At 37.2% G+C, this 23,993-nt stretch overlaps 2 protein-coding genes across 2 annotated transcripts in view; both read left to right on the forward strand.

Annotated features, from left to right (window-relative positions):
- Positions 1–23,993, forward strand: part of LOC134791772 (uncharacterized) — a 329,980-nt gene that overhangs the window by 196,288 nt on the left and 109,699 nt on the right. The window lies entirely within an intron of this gene.
- The window catches only part of LOC134791784 (sodium-independent sulfate anion transporter-like), a 34,340-nt gene continuing 18,391 nt past the window's right edge, over positions 8,045–23,993 (forward strand). Inside the window, exons 1-2 of the mRNA XM_063762940.1 lie at positions 8,045–8,256; positions 22,746–22,886. Coding sequence (XP_063619010.1) covers positions 8,223–8,256; positions 22,746–22,886 — 175 coding nt within the window. The 5' untranslated portion in view covers positions 8,045–8,222. The remainder of the gene's footprint in view (positions 8,257–22,745; positions 22,887–23,993) is intronic.

Below are 23,993 nucleotides of genomic sequence, written 5' to 3' on the forward strand. Positions count from 1 at the left end.
GCTCATTTAGGAAAATTTTTCATTTTTTCAGCAGTGCTGAGACATACTACAAACGCTGACATTTAACACGCCCCTCGAAAGAAACCCGAAATATTCAGTTATTCTTCCAAGTTTTTCCTAAATCAGGAAAACATGTTTAACCGATAACATTTCGCAAACGTTCGCTCTTTGAGCGCGTCCTAGTTTCTCACAACTGATATCTATATCCCCATGTCCAATGTTTTAAGACCTTCCAAATCTACCGTACTTCTTACAGACAGAGTTCTATTTAAATTGGCCACTAAAACCAGCAAATTAGACCTTGATTTTCTAATGTGTTTCTAAATACCAGGGGTCAATCTAATTTGGCTCGAGCCGAGACTTGACAATGACGAAATGCGACGCACGCGTTGCATTAGACATCCGGTAGAGACGGCAATATAAACAATCGTGCCGTCTTGCTTTGACACCTTGAATTGTAAGTTTTGTAGAAATGTTTAGAAGTTATTGGGTCATCTAGTTTTATTACCTTTTTAAAGCGCAAATAACTGTTCCTTTAACTAGATTTTTTGACGCATACCTTCATTTATGGTGTTAGCCATAAATTTATTAAAAACTTTTAGATTTGTTGTAATTATTTTATAGTTTTAGTTTAGTTTATTTATCTCAGTATACAATTTTCATACAGGTAAAATAGAAAAACATTTCAGCTAGTACTACTTGTCGTATGATGATCGTTTTTTAGAATAATAATAAGAATTAAAACCGAACATCAAAATATAAAATAAAATAAAATTACATAACAAGTACATAACAAATTTAGGGTAACTATTATAAATACATAAACGATTTCCATCAGTACCTGGCAAAAATATTAGCCAAAAACTATTGAAAAATATATGAAAACTTTTCAATACATCCTGAAGTCCTGAAACTTGGATTTTGTATTCGTTTGTCATTTAATTCTATAATTATTTTGGTGCTTCTGTACCGGATCTGGGACGACATAAGTTATGTTGTTAAATGTCATAAAGTGCGAATTTAATATGATATTTCATTTTACGAAAGTCCATGGAAATGAAATGACCATGCTAAGTTTTCAAACCACGCGCTACGTCAAGACTGTCAAGTTTGTTCTATGTTGGCGTGGTTAGAGTCTAGGTACCTAGAGTCGCACCAAGAAAAGTCTGCAGCGGATTTGATAGCCCACGCAGTGTAAGTGTTATTTATACGTCATAATTTCATAGAAGTTTGTTTTTAAAATGACACTTGCACTGCGTGGGCTATCAAAATCGCTGCAGATTTTTCACGGTCTGACTCTACCTATATGTCAATTCGTGGTAGCTTAGGTGGCCAATGGCTTAAAATGTGAATGTTATATACTCCATATATATAGTTACTGAAATAACAATTCGACTAAGTAATCAATATAAGAAATTGGATGAAATTATGGCAATCAAACTACCATTTTAGTAACTCGAATACCTCGAATATATACACAAGGATTAAGGGGAACATTAGTTAGGTATTCGACGGATAATAACTTTAACAGTTAGAAAATTTGAACACACAACATGTTACAAGGCCACGACCAACACAGAGATGACCTTAAGCCGAACTAGCCTGGGGAACCGACACAATTAAACCCATAATGCGTGATGCCACTGTGGCACAACCAGCCCTCGTAGGGGATTTATTACTAAACAGTGTGTGGGAATGGGAACCTGCAAGGAAAGCGTTCTTTGACGTTCGCATAGTAAATGCTGGCGCTTCTTCTTATTTAGCAACCTCATCTAGCAAAAAACTGCACAGAGACACAGCCGAGAGAAACATCTAGAATACGACAGAGGACCTAAAAAGAGCCTCCTTTACACCACTAGTCATTTCATTCCGAACGATCTGTACATAAAATATATGTGTGTAACTATTAGCCATGTCTAACGCCAAGCCCCGCTGACGCAACCGGGTCGCTCCTTGCATCGTCTGGTACGTCTAGAGCGCGTGCCCACGCGCAGCCGGTGCAGCGTACAGCGCATAGCAGGTACCTATATTATACTACCTACATAGTAAATCAGAAATAAAAAATGTATGATGCAACGGTGCGCCGTTTTACATGAAGCGTCACAAAAAAGTTGGGTAAAATGTCATTGACACATTCAAGTCCCCCAAGGCAATATTTGGTGATATTTTCAGGATACATATAGATAGGGTAGCCATAATTAGTCGGAACTGATAAGGGACAGTGGTATTCTAGAGCAGGGGTCTCCAAAGTTTTATACCTGACTGGGGGTATATCTGGTTGCTGCTGTTTGGAGCTGGGGGTTTGGAGAGCCCTGTTCTAGAGCGCTATTAATTAATAAATAAATATTAGGACATTTTTACACAATATATATACTATATCAATAAATACGGGACCGGTCGACAAAATACGGGACAAAATCGGGACCAGTAAAAATACGGGACGTGATACTCAAATACGGTGACAGTCCCGTATATACGGGACGTATGGCAACCCTACATATAGACAAAGTTACAAAATTTGTCAAGAAATATAACACGCCGTCAATCAGAAAGAACCAGGATTGTTGTAACTATTTGGCTCGGCACCGACTTCAAACGTGTCAGTTGCTAGCGCATATTTGATGTCGGTTAAAAAGAAAATGTACTTATCTTTCATTCAAGTTCCTTTATCAAGTAAATGACCCCGGTTGTTATAAAAAAATGCCTAGATAAGAAGAGAAGATATTAGTGATTGTAAACAAAAAACTAATATTATACTACCATTGCCAAGTGGAAAAAGTCACGTCAACATTCGAAACATTCTAGAAAGAGGTGTAGGTAACCAGTGGTTATCCGAACCAGATATTTTCGCTTAAGTTTCGATACTGGTGATATACGATTGGCAGGCCAGCGTATGTTGGCCACAGTGATCGACTTGATATTACAATAGTCATTTTCTAAAACCACGCGAATGAAAGAGACAAAACGCTGTCATCACGCTATCACTGATAGCTGCAGCCATCATACGCTTTGTTTTACGTATGTCGGAGAAAAACAAAAGCCTACGTCAAACTTGCTCAATAACATTATTGGAATTAGGTCAGGAGTTGTTTTGGTGGTGTGGTCTGCATCATATGACGTGAGTAATTCAGTGACCCTGAAGTTATGATGGTTCTGGATTTCTAATGAACCTTTGCTGGAATCTACTGGATGAAGGTAGCTGTATCGTTGTATTCGTTGTTTACCCGGCAGCTTATATATTATCGTGTAAGCCCGACTATCAATGTATCACTACAGTTATCGACAGGTTTCGGCCGAAGGTACGACACCGATACTGTATTTTTTGTAGTGTCCAACCAAAGTCTCGGTTTCGGCAGGTTTCGGCAGGTTTCGGCATATAAATCATGCTTACTAAAACTAGAGCAAAGCTGAACCTTCTGTGGCAAAAAATCAATTACTCCTCAGCCTGCACTCAAATGCAGTGGCAGTTAATGCTGTCATGCCCTAATTAATAGACCTTTCACTCCTTTCAGGTTTTATTGGATAAGGGTGGTATTCCACCAATCCAACTTCTTTGTCCAATGTGTATTGTGTCTCACATTTCGCTTTAATGAGAGAGTGAGACGCACTGAGATTGGACAAAGAAATTGGACAGATGGAATACCAGCCTAAGACTAGCAAATGACCAAGGGGCCGATTTTTGAATTTCAACCACTCGATTTCGTGTATTTCGTTCAATAATATCTCCAGTACCCGGGATTGAAATTCTACTAATAGAATTGAAGACGAGTGGTCAATACCACTCGATTCCCAATGTCTATCGCTCGTATTTCAAAAACTAGCATTTCGCTGTTTTCCACCGATTTTCGAGTGGCGAAATCGAGCGCCCGAAATTCAAAAATCAGCCCCCAGACCGGAAACCGAAAGGACCATGGGCAACTTTGTATGGAGCCTGGACCCAACGCCAACAGAAATGAGAGTAAGGTCATTAGATAGGTATTTCTATGTAGGTACTTCATTTTGTTCTATGGGCACCAAGCGGAATTCCATTGCAGAACCGAGATATTGGTATTTTAGCCAAAATGTCGTCACCCTTATTACCTAGGCAATAGAGTCCAAGTAAGTAAATTAATTGCTGCAGGGTAGATGTTCGCGCACCGCCGGGCGAGCACACCGAATGAATTGCCGCGCTCGCCCGGCGGTGGACTCTATTGCCTAGGTAATAAGGGTGATGTCATTTTGATTAAAATACCAATATCTCAGTTCTGTAATGGAATTTCGCTTGGTGCCCATAGAACGAAATGAAGTACAGAGAAATACCTATCTAATGACCTAACTCTCAACTCTGTTGGTTTTGGGGCCATTTAGACGCATAGTCCTTTCGTTATCTGTCTAGAGAGACTTTTTTTAGTGATATTCGCGAAACTGAGAAAACAAACAGATCGATATAAACAGTCGGGACGTTTCCTATGTTTACGCATGTAAACAGAAATAACTGACAATAACATGTGTAAGTGCCCTCGCATACTATCTGCTTGTGTAACACCAGTCGTTTCGAGAAAACATATGATCAGGTCAAAGTTGAATATAATTAATAATTATTCATAAATATATATGTTTAAATAAACCATATACCTACAGCCTAATAAACCAAATCGACCACCGAATGCTTTCATAACTTAATAGAACACATAATTCACAATTTAAAATCTTTTAACGGTCCATAAACTCAATGATATTAATTACTCACCTGTAACTTTTCATGTAGGTAGGTATTAGGTACACTACACTATACACACACTTCACACTTTACATTCACAATACACAAACACGTGTAAGTACATACATACGTGTAACATAACAAGAAAAACAGTCAAGTCTGTGCAAAGCGTGATCGAACTTTACGGAATATTTGGACTTATGCATACCTTGGCATAGGTTATCAATATCATTATCAGCAGGGGAGTGAAGACCCCTACATCTTAGTGTACCTACCTACCTATCTATTAAGCTGTAAACACGTCGTTTTGCCAAAATAATTGTTTATGAACAAAACACAGTTCACTGATGCAATCCGATTGACGGTTGCATTATTATTTATGACTAGCGACCCGCCCCGGCTTCGCACGGGTTAACAAATTATACCTAAACCTTCCTCAAGAATCACTCTATTGATAGGTGAAAACCGCATGAAAACCCGTTCAGTAGTTTTTGAGTTTATCGCGAACATACAAACACACAAACAGGCAGACGCGACGGGAGACTTTGTTTTATAAGGTGTAGGTAGCGATAGAGTTAGACCAAGAAAAGTTTGCAGCGATTTTGATAGCCCACGCAGTGCAAGTGTTATTTTAAACGTCAAACGTCTATGAAATTATGACGTATAAATAACACTTGCAATGCGTGGGCTATCAAAATCGCTGCAGACTTTTCTTGGTCAAACTATAGCGACGTGAAACTTTGATGATTATTGCTATACAAGTTACTAACAAATAAAAACCTGCAGTTGACAGACCTTATTCACAATCTTATTGGTGTTTGATATTAGATATCTTTAAGAGGCCATAAACTATATATAGGTTATAGAGCTTAAATTTGTAGTGTCCTAGTTACCAGGAAGTGAAGGAAAAATATTGGTTGGTTCGGCTGATTGCAGTTCAAGTTTTCAGCATAGGTTATTATGAAAGTTTTGGACTGCAAGGAAAGAGACTAGCATTCTATTTAGTGTTACATTATCGAAGCTCCATTGTTATCCTAAATCCTACACTTTTACCTATATGTCTCTCATACTAAAATAAAATACTAGAATGAGAGAGTACATCATCCCAATTTCGCCATTTGTTATTTTAGTAAAAAAATGATTAAGTATGGGTAAATTGACCAATCGATTTGTAATTTCAGTTGGTACTTATCTGGGATATAAAACAGCTTATTGATATGGGACAGCAACAGCACAGTAGCAGTCACCAACCAGCGGTGTCCACTTCGGACCGGAGCGGAGGTTATCAGTCATGTGCATCGGGCCCGAACTGGCACAGTTAGAACATTTATAGAATAGGACCATTTCCTTATCCTATAACTCTATTATTAGATTTTTTGGGTCTCTAATACCTATCTAAAATGTATTGTCTAGCTGTCAAGCCATTTCCGTCAGTAGAAAAAAGCGGCAAATTTAAAAAATGTAGCGAAGGGTAATCGTCCTATAGAAAATATGAATTTCGCGCCCTTTTCCTACTGACAAACTTGTTTGACCGGCTATATCTACGTACTAAACAAATGATACGACGAAAAGGTAAGTAGGCCTGTAACTAAATCTAGGTACCTATAGGTACATATGTAGGTACTTGGGTTAATTTTGGAGTTGGTTCTAAAGAACCAACGTAGATTAAAAACGTAGATTAGGGGGTAAAAAGTCGAAAATCCAACAACACTTGATAAAAAGCGCCACCGCTGTCGTGTGAATAAATACACATGTACATACCCATTTGTGTCATTCAAACGCTTTTTTAACGCGCGTTACAACGCGCCCAAAAGCGCCCGTGGGAATGGGGGCTTAAGCGTGTAAAGCCGAGAGGAACAGGCACAGAGGTGGATTTTCTTTATTTACCTCTACACTATGAAGATTATGTTTATGTAAACATAATGCAAGAAAATCATAGTTCACTTCGTAGCGGCCGTAAGCGTCTTTACGAAATAATGAGTATGAGTTAATGGTTGCACATTAGTTAAGTAAGTATCAACATTCGATTGTTTCAATCAAGTATTTAGTCCAAGTTAGATGCGCCATCTGTTCAATATTACCCGAACTATTCATTGTTGACTCCAGTTATAAATAAGCTGTTCGTTTTTTTAACTTTGTTTAACAAAATTAACCAGTAGAGTCTGTTCGAAAAGAGAAGAGTCGTGGAATGTATTGGGCCCCATAAATTCCACGACCTTTCTCTTTCCGCACAAACTCTACCTACCACAGAACTCTACCTATCCAAGAAAATCTAAATTTCGTTATCTAACCCTTGCATATGTATATTCGAGTGATAACAAGGCAAATGCCTAACTAAATTTAGATGTTCGCGTTTCCCGGTAGGCCCTTATTATTAACAAACCGCCTTGATGCATCAATGTCATATCTTAGGCCTCATTTCCCCGAGCGCTTTTACAACACGCGTTAAATAAGCGCTTGATCTGTCCGCACTTTATAGAGTCGGACCAAGAAAAGCCTGCAGCGGATTTGATAGCCCACGCAGTGTAAGTGTTATTTATACGTTATAATTTCATAAAACTTTGACGTTTAAAATAACACGTGCTCTGCGTGGGCTATCAAATCCGCTGCAGACTTTTCTTGGTCTGACTCTATTCGATTTAACGACCAAGGCTTAAAGTCGAAAATCTAACAACGCTTGATAAAAACGCCACCGCCGTCGTGTGAATAAATATAATACACATGTACATATCATTTGTGTCATTCCAACGATTTTTAAGCCTTGGTCGTTAAATCGAATTTAGAGTGCGGACAGATTCAAGCGCTTTTTTAACGCGCGTTGAAAAAGCTCTCGTGCGAGTACTGAAATATTAAGAAATATCGTTCTATATTCTTTAGGAAAATAAGAAATATAGTTGGTCAAACCAATTTGTCAGTCAGTAAGAACCAAGAAAACTATACTCATCCTTTTCTTTTGGGTGCTAATACTATAGTACGTTTTTTTTAGCATTAGAAAGAACTTCGCAGAAGTAATCTTGTGGTTCCAAATCCGGCACTTTTAGCGGTAATAATTTGAAGTAAATTATATGTATTGACTATGCTACATTAGATAATTATTAACAATTAAAGAGCCTGATAAAAACTGCACGCTTGCTTCTGTGGAGTTCTTTCTAATGCTAAAAAAACGAACTATAATGTAAGACAAAGATAGTATGATTCTCTCTGTCTCTGATTGAAATGACACAGTCCTTTGACAAACTATAATATGATAAAAGGATAAAATGGTAAAAGTACAAAATATGAGTTTCAAGAGTGCGCTACTACCTATTCTCGTAAACGCTTATTTAAAGTCACTGTCACTGTCATCCTAACGTCATGGCGCCGTCACTTGAATAGAGTTTGATCGTGCGTATTGTAAATAATAACTTAGTTATGTACTGCAATTACATTATTATTCATATTTGTTGCTCCAATTAGATAAAACTACTGCTGCATCAAATGCACGTAATAGGTATTATATTCAGTTGTGTAGTGATGTAATAGAATGGACGTGGATGATCCTAGCAGACCGCTACTTGGTACGTTGTTTTACGAACTTTTATTTTATCTTTAATTGAATTAGCTCACGATAAAAATGTGCGGATACGAATGTTCTTGTTATCATCCTTTGTGACTTGCACCTTTATGCTTGTATGTAGACATTTTTGTACTATTTCGGTGTGGATTCTTACTATATTGTCCGGCCTTGAAGAACCTGTCTATACGTTTATGAATTCAGTTTCTAGTTGATTTTCGCAACTTTAGAAACTCGGACACTTTGCGAACCTGTCGGCTTGGACATTACCGCCCCTTATTTGTAGCGTAATTCAATATTATATAACTATAATAATAAATATTGGAAACTTTGTTATCTTTCTAAAATAATGATTATGTGATTGATTCTGATTTCTATTTTGAAATTTAATTAAAAAGAATGTTATTGAGTCATCACTCATCATCTTACTTGCATTATCCCAGCTTTTTGCCATGGCACCTAATTGTGATTGCATACAGCAATGTGTGGCGAAGAGGAAGAGAGTAAAACACCTAATGTGTGAATGTCACGCCCTCGCCAGACAAAGAATGAAGGACTTTGGAGCAGGATAAATATCCTGCTCCAAATAAATATCCTGTTTCCAAATGGAACCAAAGGACTTTAAGACGAAACGGGAGCTGAGCTAAAAGTCAATTTTGAGATTTCAAGCTGAATATACCCGTCGCTCTGACGGGGCGTGAGAGACTGTATTTGTGTGTGTAATGCACGCACACAGATGCGTACGCTTGCACCCGCGCGCGCCTCATTGCCGACAATTTGCAATGTTATTTTTCGTGCGTTACTGCCACGAGGCGTTCACTTATTACTTACTGTGTTGCGATTGAATTTTTTGACCCGGCTTACGTTTACGGAACTCGATAATCTTTCTACTACTGTGACTTGGCTTTGTTTACTTGACTTTGCTGATCAGCTTATTGTTTTGGACTCCGTGAGTTGTGGTTACCTATTGGACCGCACGCAATTCATCTACCTATATTCAAGTAATTAAGCGTAATTAGCCGAAACCTTTATAAGAGTGTAATTCATAAGAAGTACATAAGATATAATTTATGTACTGGTTTGCTGTTAGCTTTTAATTGTATCACTTTACATATATGTTACTCAAATAACTAACACGGTTACACTGTTGTAAGAACATTATTTTTCAGGTAGGCCTTATTATACCTACTATAGGCCTTATTACCTCCTAGTACCTTAGTAGTAGTACTACTACTACGGAAATTGATTCAAAGACTCAAGACTGACTTAAGTGGCAGTAGGGTGTAGGGTTTTTTCTAGGCTTAATGAGTTCGCTGAAGCTTATTTTTTATACTTAGCGCACAGAACCACTAGTTTAACAGTATCAGCTCTAACCACATGTCACCATTTTGTCCTTTACGTAACAAACTCAGGGGCCCAGAATATCCGATGTACCTATCAAATCAAGGTTCTGTACCAAATAAGGCCCGGTTATTATAGTTCGTTATTTTTTAGCATTAGAAAGAAGGTAAACAATCATGACGTGTCTTTTTATTAATAATTATTAAAAAACGCTTTCAAAAATTAGTTTATATTACTTATGAAAGCAAAAGAATATAAAAAAGTATATGATTAATACATACATACATACATACATACATACAATCACGCCTATTTCCCGGAGGGGTAGGCAGAGACCACGGATTTCCACTTGCTACGATCCTGACATACCACTTTCGCTTCCTTCACATTCATAACATTCCTCATACACGCTCGCCGGTTTAGGGTGCTCTTGCTCATTAATATGATTAATATGATTTATAATTCTAACATATTTGCTATGACTTATTTTTCAATGGTAATTTTTAATAAGACATGTCAAAATCTGTTACCTTAATGCAAAAAAAAACGAACTTTAAGCGTGCTAACTTTCAAAATTTCATTTTTTATAAGATAGTATAAGTAGATGGGCAAAAATTTTGCGTCCATGTCCACCAGTGAGTAAGTGATTGAGATACCTAAACATTTAACTTAATAATGTAAAATGATATAATTTACTAACCTACTCGTTTAATTTCAGGTAGGTTGAATAAGGAACCAAGTAACCATGGGGAGGAGCAGTATTTACTAACATTTTCTTTTTGGGTCTTCAGAGTGTATCGTTTCCTTTTTTTTGCACATATTACACTTAAATATATATTCTCTGTGTAAACCCTTACGTCTTTCAATGACAAAGGCAAGATCAGCAAATGTACAATTTGTATGATCGTGCCTGATATTTGAGATCACAGAAAATAAATATTTTAAATCCACTATTCTGCGACCTTCTAAAATTTTGTTTTATCATGATTCATGATCAAAAAGCTCGGATTCAATAGTCATATCAAACGTCGATTATGCAGTTGATGATGAGCTTGCATTTTCTACCATTGGTGCTGCAAATGCATCAACCGGTGGCGATAAACTTTGCCCTCTTGTAAAACAAATTACTATTGTGATTGTGTCCAGCAAAAGGCCAAAATTCGGTTTACTTTCCTGTTTAAAATATTACTAATTTATTCATATTTCAGATTAGGTACATAGGTAACTGTCTGAATGTTACAATGCCAGCTGGCAAATTCTATCACATTTGTTTGTTTGGTAGTCATGGTAACATTCACTTACATTGATATCCTTATTAAGATCTGTATCTTATTATCCAGACCTTAAAATATTGCCACCGTTGCCCTTTAAAAAAATACTGTTTAAATAATTGGCTACTCAAACAATGCTTCTATAGTATAAATAATGACTACACAAAAATGGGTAGTATTGTATATAATACACGAAATAAGGCCCGATTCTTAAGCGGGTTTAAATTTTGAGGCCATGTCCGCTAATACTATAGACAAAATATCAAGTTTAATAAACACAAAAAAAAAAACATTGATGGGCCTTATTTTATAATTTAGGCCTTACTTTGTAATTTAAAGTAGAGTTAGGCCAAGAAAAATCTATAGCGATTTTGATAGAACACGCAGTGCAAGTATTATTTCAAACGTCGCTTCTATGAAATTATGACATATAAATAACACTTGCACTGCGTGTCCTATCAAAATTGCTGTAGACTTTTCTTGGTCTGACTCTAAAATATTCTTTATTACACCACAAACATAAAAACAAATTTAAAAAAAACCGGCGAAGTGCAAGTCGGACTCGCACACGAAGGGTTCCGTACCATTATTTATAAAAACGGTCACCCATCCAAGTACTGACCCCGCCCGACGTTGCTTAACTTCGGTCAAAAATCACGTTTGTTGTATGGGAGGCCTCACTAAAATTTTTATTTTATCCTGTTTTTAGTATTTGTTGTTATAGCGGCAACAGAAATAAATCATCTGTGAAAATTTCAACTGTCTAGCTATCACGGTTCGTAAGATACAGCCTGGTGACAGACGGACGGACGGACAGCGGAATCTTAGTAATAGGGTCCCGTGTTTTACCCTTTGGGTACGGAACCCTAAAACCGATTTACAATGTAGATAAAGGTAGCAACAGGCGGTCTTATCGCTGTTAGTTCTTATTCTTCGTTTGTTTAGCATTAGAGTGAAGGTGACGTGTCTTTTTTAAGCATGCAATCGTATAATTATTTAGCTTTTTTTGTAATAGTTATGTACCTGGGTCAAACAGATCACTGTGTTATGTCTTTCCTGTAGACATACACAAGAGTTAAGGGCTATAAAGGTTAATTTTCTTATTTAATCCTTATCCATGTGAAAAGGTCCTCCTTTTATTTAGAGAACTATGATAAAATCATTGCTTACATGCCCACAAGCTGTTAACTAATGCCCACAGGAGAGAAAACTAGCGTGTTATCGCGAACAGCACATTTTTCTCTCCTGTGGGCTATAGTTAACAGCTTGTGGGCGTGTAAGCAATGATTTTATCATAGTTCTCTAAATAAAAGGAGGACCTTTTCACGTGGATAAGGGTTAAATAAGAAAATTAACCTTTATAGCCCTTAACTCTTGTGTATGTCTACAGGAAAGACATAACACAGTGATCTGTTTGACCCACTTAGTGGTTAATATTAGTATTTACTATTTTTTTTTTCAATAATGCTTAAAAACGAAGTATAGACATGACAACCAAATATTAACGCCATTGTAGGGCAGGATATAGAGAACATGAATCATTAGTACTGTCACGCTCCGTGATTGTTGAGCCATTTAGGGTTCTAGCTAAATTGGACATTCCATAGAGCACGAGTAAGTATGGAACAACCAATTCAGCTAGGACCCTAAATTGCTCGACAATTACGAAGCGTGCCTGTAGGTACCTAAAAATTTTGTTAACCCATTTTAACCATGCAATAAAATATTTTTGATTTTGATTTCTAATTTGAAATATTAGAATCAAAAAGTTCATAATAGATTGTATATCATAACTACAAAAATGTGTTCCCTACTCTTAACCCAAAACCCCTTGTATCTTAGGATCTATATATTTTCACACAAGACGGTTTATCGATAACTTCTTACATCACTAGATTATCGACATTAAATGTCGACTATTGCCCATCACTTTTCTGGCTGTGTACGTATTTAGAAACTTGACTCCGCCCCTAAAATTAGTGCGATAGGGACAACTGCAGCTGAGGCGAAAAATCCTGCGTAAAAATGACAAAAATCGAGGTTTCGTAGTCCTCTTTTTCCTCCCCCAAAACTTAACCAATCGTAACCAAATTTGGAAATCTAAATGATTATGAAATTATCTGTGTCGGACCGTTTTGCTTTTTTGGCTAATTGATATCAGTTTTGAATACCACGCCTCTCATTGCGGCATAGTCTATTAGGCCATTTTGGCCGTTTTTGAAGGGCTCTAGCGCCTTAAAAAACAAAAATATCAAAAAAAGCAAAACGGTCCGACACAGATATTGACAATATTAATCTGTGTTGAAAAAATCATTGCTCTAGCTTCAAAAACCACGGAGGAAAACGAGGACTACGTTTGTATGGAGGAATGACCACTCCTGTTGGCTCTTAATATGCTACCCATGAGCTCCATCATCCGGCACATGGAGATGGTGGAAAAAGCTCTTGAGTAGTTGACGGATCTTTCCTAGGGGGTAATTGCACAAAAGATCCCTATGGGTCAAAGTGTATCCGCAAGGGCCCCCGAAAATGATAAGATAAGATATAGGAAGAAATGTGTTAAAGCAAAAGAGACTATGTTGTTCAGGGCCATCTACACCAATGTCATTGCCCCTAATCAGACGTTGATATGTTATCATTTCAAATACAATGGAACGACAGGCCTTTTAGGCCTCTGGGCAGCTAGAAGTTATGGCAGAGTAACACTTGACAAGTTGATGACAGCCTCAAGAGTTATTATGTAGTAGTTTGAAAATTTGGTGTCAATATTATTTATGGGAAGAATGTTCTATTTATATTTAATTTATTATAGAAAGCTGCTTGCACTTCTCTTATTAATAATACTGCTTCCATTGAAAATACTTGTTAATTCTAAAGAATGTTTACAAGGTAGTGTACCTTGCTAAGCTGCAATATTGCATGGACACATAAGTTCAAATCAAATTCATTCATAAAGTGATTATGCACTTTAGCAGCTGGTACCTGCAGCAAATCCCTGTAGATATTGTGACAGTGACTTAAAATGCTTAAGTTTGATATTTTCACACAAAAGGGTTTTTACTTTTACATATTCTACAATTTTTTACTAGTTAGTAACTTTTTCTGGCAATAGATAAGTGGGTTGTATTGTACAAAAAGATTTTAAATAATTTGTCTGAAATTTCAGTGTTTGTTATAAAATCTGGCTAAATTATGAAAACTCCTACACATTAAGAATGTCAGCAAACACCTCAGGCAAATTAAGGGATATGCCAAGTCATGTTTCTATGAATAGTTCCTAGGTATGTATAGAAATAAAAACAAAATATTTAAATTCAACCATTTTGGCTAATAAGTTACTTACTGTTAGTTATTTATAAATGTCGTCTTGAATGTTCACAACACAGATTACACAGATTTACAAACACAAATTTTCAATCGCTTTCTAACAATAATTTTACACTTCTAACCTCTATTGTGTGAAATTATACAGTTTTGAAATGACTAACAGTATAGAATGATGTTGCAAGATACCCTCAAGTTGAATATATTCTAACTACCCACAATATTCCCACATTCATTCACATTTTTTTAAATTATGTATTAGGGTGGTAAATTAAAAATTTGACACTAATGTTTTGTCAAGTAAAGAGTAATATCTTAAAATAACGTTCTAATAGTGTTAAGAGGAACGGGACTACCGCTACTCCATACTAACATAGTCCTCATTATCCTATCTAGACAGTGGACATTATAGAAAAAAAATTATAGGAAAAATGTTTACACAATTTCATGTATTATACCTTATATGAATTGCTTGATACACTTGTATATATCTGACCATAGCTATGTCTCTTCGTTTGACATTTATCTAAGAGTTAGGAGCATAAAACAAATTTCATATAATGTTTTTAATGCTCTCATCTTTTATACTTAATATGTTAATATCCAGAGAGGAAAATGGGAGTTTGTATGTAATTGGAAAGGCCGTTTCGGGGGCGGCCGCCCACGTTCGTGTTAACGCCTGAAAGTAAACTTAGTGTTATGTTCACAAATGTAACAACGGTCTTAGTTTGCTATCATATTCTCGCAGGGGCAAAAGAGACGGTTCCGAGAGGATCTACGAGGTATTCAGTAAACTCTGCCAAATGAGAACCCTTCTCCTTTTGGAATTCTTAAGTAATATATACTAAAGAAACCGGCCAAGTGCGAGTAGGACTCACGCACGAACGGTTCCGTACCATTACGCAAAAAACGGCAAAAATACACGTTTGTTGTATGGGAGCCCCACTTAAATATTTATTTTATTCTGTTTTTAGTATTTATTGTTATAGCGGCAACAGAAATACATCATCACGGTCATCACTATCACGGTTCGAATTACAGCCTGGTGACAGACAGACAGACAGACGGACGGACAGCGGAGTCTTAGTAATAAGGTCCCGTATTTGCCCTTTGGGTACGGAACACTAAAAATCATGTTAGTAAGGCCTACTGTCCACGGAAGCGTAGCTGCATAGACGCGTATTCGTCATTGTACGCTTGGTGACGCGACGTTGACGCTCCGTGGACAGAGTTGTGCGGTTTTGTATGTAGGCTGCAAGCAAGCGTGCAGCTGCGCTTCCGTGGACAGTAGGCCTAAGATATGAATATTAACATTCCGCACATTAGTAAATATATAGGTATATACAAGACAACTAACTAACTGACTAACTAACTGCCTAACTATCACATCTAGTGATCCAAAAGACTCGAGCCTTTGGAGCTCTATTTTTTAGGGCTCGCCTCATTTCTTGACGCCTAAAAGGCTAAAAGCCTATTTAGCTCTTTAGCCCCCGAGCCTAGTTCTATTTAAGAGCCTAGACTCTTGGGGCTAATAACCTTCTTAAGCCCCTAAAAAAAGCCTATTTAGCTCTTTAGCCTCAAGCCTTAATAAGGTTATTAGCCCCAAGAGTCTACGATTTTAAATAGAACTAAAGGCGTCAAGAAATGAGGCGAGCCCTAAAAAAAGAGCTAAAAGGCTCGAGTCCTTTGGATCACTAATCACATCACGGTTCATGAGATACAGCCTGGTGGTGACAGACAGTCACACGGACAGACAGACAGACAGACGGACAGTGGAGTCTTAGTAATAGGGTCCCGTTTTTACCCTTTGGGTACGGAACCCTAAAAAAGGAAGTTAGAGCTAGTAGGTATAGCTACACATGTCAGATAACGCCAAACTTTCTATGATGATTTACCTTAACTTCGTAGTTTGTTAATTTTCTTTACTAAGTAGGTATACTTATTAATTATCTTTATAAATCCAAACTTTACAACGTAGATGTCATTTGCTTAAAACTATTGTTTTATTGTAAGCTTTATTCTTATTTGGTTCATTAATTCTGTGTAGTGATAAAGAGGCAATCAAATAATTAAAAGAAGCTCCAAGATTAATTATTATTAATAGGCCTATACTGTAACTGCTTTCCGGATTGCGTGTATTGTCAACCTAATGGGCGGCACGCGCCTTAAGTCAGATTGACAGTCTAGACACAAGTGATCGTCGGCTTATTACAGATAATTGCTAATATTGCTGTGCCAACTACCAATTATCGTGGTCCTAGCCTACTCGTACATAAGTACCTATATACATACATGCGTAAGCTCACGTGACGAATTTGATGGAAAAAACAGGGGCTCCAATTAGGGCTTGCATTATCCGACCATTTTTTGTATCCGGATATTTCGAATATTTATAATTTTACTATCCGGATATCCGGATAAAACGGATAATTCGAATACTTGCTTTTTATTTAACAAAACTCACACGAACTTTATAAAAAATGTAATAGAATCAAATTTTACGTATAAAAGGTTGCGTAACAGCAAATGCTAAGGTATTTTTAGGAATTCTACCTTTTCGTCGAAATTTTATTGTCCGAATTTCACTTGGTAATTGTTTTCTCTGAAGCTTTACTGTGACATGACAAGATATTTGACGTTTAATTCATTAAAATTTTACAACCATGAATTATATAATTATGGTCAAACTCTTCTTCAGTTAAGAAATTGGATTGGCGTCTTATCGACATATGGTACTGGCCGTGGTTTTGATGATATTTATAGAATCGATTACGTCTTCCAACTGCTGAGATATTACATTGCATTTAAGGTCAATCAAGGCTTTCATTACAGATTTATTCAAATGGTCGGCAGTTCAATATCAACCGAAGTTATGCTCCGTTGGACCCATTTTAGTTCTTTTCGCACGTTATTAATAACGTATTCACTATTCAGACGCTAACAAGAATGCAGCGCAGCGCGTTTTACAGGAATACGGTACAAGTACATTCAAAATTACTTTGTACGTTTTACGGAGCTAGGTCGATAAGATTGTTCCCAAATATTTAAAAAAAATAAGGGAGTAGACGACAATCAAGGAGAAATACTTAAATAATCAGTTTTTATACCGAATAATGTATCTAAATAAATAAATAAATCAACCCACATTGTTTACGTTATAATCTTCAACGTTTTTGAAATAGTTTTCTTAAAAAAATTAATGATATTTTTGTCATAAATGGTATTCGAATTATTCGTTTTATCCGGATATCAACCTCATCTAAATCCGGATAGTAAATAGGACGGATATCCGGATAAAACGGTTATCCGGATATCCGGACTGCAAGCCCTAGCTCCAATGCCGTTCGCGAATAATTATAAAAAATCGGTCAAATTCATGTCCGAAATGATACTCTCGAAGTTTCTAATAAATAACCTATTTTAAGTAGATTAATGGTCATGTCCATTGACCGGGGTGACTTTCAAATGCAGGGGCGACTTTAAAATTCTAGTTTTTAAGCCATAATATACATTTATGCGAGATTTTTTACAGTAGGTGAATATGAATATATAGTAATCTAACTAGTTACAGGAATATTTTCAGTAAGTAATGAATAATGGTAATTCTATGGCCGTTTTAAATCTATCAAAGTAACCCCAAATTATCCAAAGTCACCCCGGTCTACGGTATAGAACTATACCTAGACCTCAAAAGTAGTGCATGGTAACTTTAGTAAATATGCACTGAATTATAGTGTCGTTTACATATTATTGTACCGCAATTTTAGATAGATATCATAGGAACCGTAGCATTTCGGAAGAAGGAACCACTACTTTTGAGGTTACAAAAATTCTAATCTTATTTTTTTTTATCACGCTGCAATAAATTTCACTCGGTTCGTAGTGTTCGTACACGTATAGGTACTTCACAAATAGAATGGTTCATCTCTCTGTGTAACTACTTATAAAAAATCTTGATAAGCTTATTTAGACTCACAAGATTCTAACGTTGGACTAATATAAGCCTATGTAAACAAAAGATATTTACGTAAAGCGATATTAGCCTAAGGCAGCTTAAATTAGTTTTGGAAAGATTACTGTAAATGCAAACAGCATTCAATTAGATTGATATTAGAACGAAATTAAAATAAATAGGTACGCCTATAAATTGTGCTGAAATCCGGGTTTATAAGATGATATAAAATCAATATAAGAGCGAAAAAAATGTAGTCTTGAGACTGTTGTCAAGCGTGTTTTATTAGTTGGGTAGCTTCTGCCCATGACTTCGTCTTCTTCCTATGTTCTACCCGGGCCACAAACTATCGGAATTAGTTTTGAAAAACAGAGAGGCAGACAGACAGAGTTACTATTAGTGAATGGGCAATGGGCATCAGGTTAGGGCTTAGGTATATATCGAGATCCCTTGTGACAGTAGGTACTTGTTTGTTCGATTTTTATATTTCTTTACGTTGCATACGCATACATGACCTTGATTGCATCAAATTTATTGATCAAGGCCAAATGTATATAAATAAATCCAGTATTTGATTTACTTATCAGCTGTGTACGTATAATAAAACAAACGATACACTCGAATGGCTCTAGGTATTTGGTATGACGAAATATCATCAATGAAATTGTACTCGAATAGATTTGGAGTTTGGCGTTGGCGTTCCATATCCGAAATGGCAATAGCCAATAAGTTCATATCACGAAAAATTCAAAATGTTCTTGAAATCTTACATCATTTTGGTAACGTTGATAACATCCCACGTCTTCAATTAAACGATAAACTATATGAATACTTGTTTATAGGATAACTGTTTACTGTTTTAAGATAACTTAATTCTTTCCCAATCTGTGCATTGATTGGTTGAACCAATGCCCCAGTGTGATAAAAGAGCTGTTTATATTTTTCACTGCGGTTAATTTATTTTTAATGCTCATCCTCATCGGACGCTCCAATTTGATCATCATCATCAATTATCGAGAATATTAAACAAGTGTTAGATAACGCAAACTCACAACGCGACCGGCTCCCTAAGTCGGCGCACGTGCCGATCCGTACTATCGTAATTCACAAACCATTCTTAAACTCTATTTCAATGGAATAAAGGCTACATTTTGTCAGTTAATTGTGCAGATTAACGTGCTTGTGCCGTGGTAATACGAATGTGATATTTTTGTAAATTGATATTTAATTTGATCGTTATGACCGGGGTTATTGGAAATGGTAAGCATTTTTTATAAAATACCTATGTTTAGGTTGATAAAATAAAAATAATACCTACTTAAGACAAGTTGTAAAAGCATGTAAGTTTTAAAAGGGAAAAGTGTGGACTGAATCTACATGTAGTGACAAAAATTGAGAAAGGTATGTTGAGATGGTTTGGACATGTGGAAAGAATGAGTGAAAGAAGGCTAACAAAGAGAGTGTATAAGGGAGAAGTGGAAGTGGGAGTTGGAAGGGCTAGACCTCGGCGGACTTTCTCTGATCAGATCGGGGAAATCCTGAAGAAAGGCCCGGTCAAGAGCACCCTAAACCGGCGAACGTGTATGAGGAATGCTATGAAAGTGAAGGAAGTGAAAGAGGTATGTCAGGATCGCAGCAAGTGGAAATCCGTGGTCTCTGCCCACCCCTCCGGGAAATAGGCGTGATTATATGTATGTATGTGTTTAAAAGCATTTAATTTACATATGTATTCTTAAATGGTTGTAGGTTGTAGGTGAATCATATTAAGGTAACCTTTTTTGTTGCATTCATATTGGCTTTTAACACGTACTATTTTGTAAATTTCAATAACCTATTACGATGGTGGCAAACAATCTTAATAGCGCGCCTAATGTTAAGTGGTTTCCGTAGCCCATGACCAGTTGACCACTTGCGAAATCAGGGGTGTCACAAGCAAAACCTGGCAGTAGCTAATACATTCCTTTTTTGAAGAACCCCCATACTTTTAAGTGTATAAATAGTGTGTGAAGCAGGTATGTGTAATGTGTAATTGTGTATACAGATGTAGTGCATAATTGTTTTCCTTCGTATTTTCACGACACCTTACGAACGTGTCTTGCTATTTCAGTCATGCAGTCTCGGTACAAAAAGTTCTGACATTGATTGAACTAGCATGACAAATACGAACGTTTCCGAGAAAATACGAAGGAATTAAAACAATTATGCTCTACATCTGTAACAAGTTATCCAAATAAGATATAACTTTACCTACTTCATTAATTCATACCTTTAGGTATATTTAGCATAGGCTGTATTTTTATTAACCTGCAATATTTCATGAGGTCATACTGAATTACTGAACAGTTTTTGCTGTGAGACAAACCCTGTAATCACGAAAAAATTTGGCTCTATCATACATTTTGGCTGGTCTGATGTTGACATTTTCTACGGAACAGTCATTGTTTTCGCGTTTTCGGGGTTGGTCTCATAGTAAAAGTTGTTCAGTATGACCTATATACCTACACACACACACATAGTAAAATATTGCAGGATATAAAAAAAAAACATTAGGTAGGGTAGGTTATTAATTATTATGATTTTTTTTTTCAATTATTATGTCAATTTGATCAAGAAGCGTAAAGCAAGTGCCGTCGTTCATCCTTAACTCATGAATATGTTTATTGGTCGTTTCTCTTTTACTTTACGATTCGATTTCTACGAGTATAATGTTTTACACATTACAAATACCTACTCGTAACTTATAACTCTATAGTTTCTGTTTACGAAACATAGTTATGGTTTATGGCAGTGGCGATGGAGTAGCGTGAACCAATCTAGCCTTGGGCGAAAACCACGTCTGCAAGGCCCTTTTCAATGTGTTTTCCGAAGGTAATAAAAAGGTTGGCTTTGCGAGGCCCCCCTATAAGTGCGAGGCCCCATTCGCCCATGCCTAGCTGCGCCACTGGTTTATGGTTATGGTTGTGTTTATTTACGGTGAAGGAATTTGATTTTTGTGCCACTTCGTATAACCTTATACCTTACCTTATCTAGACACGCGGCAGCGTGTCAAGCCAAGTTCAAAAGAAGAGAATTGGCGACGCAGCGGCCATGTGTTATATATTACACGAACCATTTGGAGCCACTTTTGACCCCTACGTAACTCAAAATCTATTTCACATAAACATACAATTTTTTTAAGGCTAACTAGAACTCCAAATTTAATGAATATAGCTCAACCGGTTATTAAAATACATAATCTAAAAATCGGGATTTTTCTCACTGACTTATTGACTGACACATGTACTGACACATGACCTATCCCACTTCCAGATGACCTAACAAGTTGAAATTTGGCATCCAGATGGGCAATTTTGTGGTTACAAAACTGAGATAAAGAAACAGGGTTTTTTTTTCGATCTGTATTATTTTACAAGAAACAGTTATTATTTACACAAGCGCCTAACGAATTTTAATTTTAATAGCAAAAATAAATTTTAGTCTCGAAATCAACTATGATGAATACTAATAATTTCTGTACAAAAAGTAATGATATCCCATCAAAAACATAAATGTGAAATGGGGGCCAAGTTCAATATTAAGAATATGTGTCGTGTTTTTACGTAGGTACACGCTATAAGTATTATATTTTGTTTATGTTACTTTAAAAAAATAGTTTGTTGGTATAAAAACTAGCCAAAACAAATCCTGAACTTTAATCCCATGCGAACTAGTACTTGGCACCCATAATATATCTCAATTATTTTCCCGGTGAAGTCAACAACGACACATATATTATTCTTAATATTGATCTTATCATTACATAGTATTTTTAACTTCCGAGAGCAATTACGATAAATTAAAACCTAAATCTGTACCTACATTGTATACAGGTTCTCAATTCGACTGTTTTTAATGTAAGTAGGTATTTTTTTGTCTAAGCATTCTATAAATGCTAAACCGGTTTATGTACAGTCGCCATCAGATATATCGGAGCGGCCAAGGTGCTCATAAATATCTGAACACGCCTCTATTGTCAAGGCGAGGCGTTAGAGTGCGTGTTCAGGTTTTTTGAGCACCTCGGCAGCTCCGATATATCTGATGGCGAGAGTACCTACAGTTCTTTTAACTTTATAAGATTGGACCATGTTTAGTCAACTTTGGTCTCTGTTCGTCTTTCCTGTCATCAATCCTGTGTTCTAATAAAGGAATAGACGGAATTTCTCAAATATTAGGTACTTACCTATCGTAAGATGATACCTATATATAGTGTCTTAGTACCTACCTTCTGGTCCCGCTTAATATGAAAGAAACCATCGACACGAGAAGAAGAAGAAGTACCTACCTATATCTACAGGTTGTTCTTTCAATCTTTAGTCTTACTCTGAGAAGTGAAAAAAGAAGGTTGTATTATATTTAAAATATCGAAATTGATATCAATATTTTAAATCGCCGGGCAGCCAAAACTTTTTGCTTTTTGCGATTTGGGATAGTTGCCTGTTGAAAGTAATTCACTTCGCAAAGCAAGCAAGTAAACATTGATTACCAATTCTGTTTTCTAGATTGAATTGTTTACAGTTTTTTTATCCTTCTTATTATACAGTTAAACAATGTACTTTATATACACAGGGCATGCACCGGCTAGGCCGAGCCGCGTCCGTCGCGCCGCGTCGAAGCTGTGCGGGTTGGAGTCTTGGCGGCGGCGTGTCCCCATCACAACATGGCTGCCGAACTACAAGTCGGAATATTTGTTCAGGGACTTCATAGCGGGTTAGTATTTAAGAAAACGGGTTATTTGGTGCGGGTTGGAGGCAAGTCCTTTTTTTTAAATAAAAAATAATTAATAAGAATTAATAAAGGGCTCATCACTCAAGTACTCGGGACTTTAAAGACTGAAGATTTTTTAACGCAGAGTCTCGTATAAAGTAGAGCTTTTTCAAATTTTGACTCAAAAGACCCGAGTTCCTAGAGACAACTGAAGAGTCGAATAAACCTCCTATAGGTATAACAATTATAATATAACATACATGTGTTGACCTCGAAGCCGGTGTGATGTGACGCTGACATAGTGCACCACTCACTGCCGCTTAGGCTGAATCACCAGAGTCATGCGAGCTCCCAGTGCTATTTAGCCTCAACTTCGCCTCCCCCTCGTAGTCTCTTCTTCTGCCGCTTAGGCTGAATCACCAGAGTCATGCGAGCTCCCAGTGCTATTTAGCCTCAACTTCGCCTCCCCCTCGTAGTCTCTTCTTCTGCCGCTTAGGCTGAATCACCAGTCATGCGAGCTCCCAGTGCTATTTAGCCTCAACTTCGCCTCCCCCTCGTAGTCTCTTCTTCTGCCGCGTAGGGTGAATCACCAGTCATGCGAGCTCCCAGTGCTATTTAGCCTCAACTTCGCCTCCCCCTCGTAGTCTCTTCTTCTGCCGCTTAGGCTGAATCACCAGTCATGCGAGCTCCCAGTGCTATTTTGCCTCAACTTCGCCTCCCCCTCGTAGTCTCTTCTTCTGCCGCTTAGGCTGAATCACCAGAGTCATGCGAGCTCCCAGTGCTATTTAGCCTCAACTTCGCCTCCCCCTCGTAGTCTCTTCTTCTGCCGCTTAGGCTGAATCACCAGTCATGCGAGCTCCCAGTGCTATTTAGCCTCAACTTCGCGTCCCCCTCGTAGTCTCTTCTTCTGCCGCTTAGGCTGAATCACCAGTCATGCGAGCTCCCAGTGCTATTTAGCCTCAACTTCGCCTCCCCCTCGTAGTCTCTTCTTCTGCCGCTTAGGCTGAATCACCAGTCATGCGAGCTCCCAGTGCTATTTAGCCTCAACTTCGCCTCCCCCTCGTAGTCTCTCCTTCCTAGCCCTTGCTGCAGGATCTGCTGGCTGGAGCT

Source organism: Cydia splendana, chromosome 6 (assembly GCF_910591565.1).
Source record: "Cydia splendana chromosome 6, ilCydSple1.2, whole genome shotgun sequence".
Lineage (NCBI taxonomy): Eukaryota > Metazoa > Arthropoda > Insecta > Lepidoptera > Tortricidae > Cydia > Cydia splendana.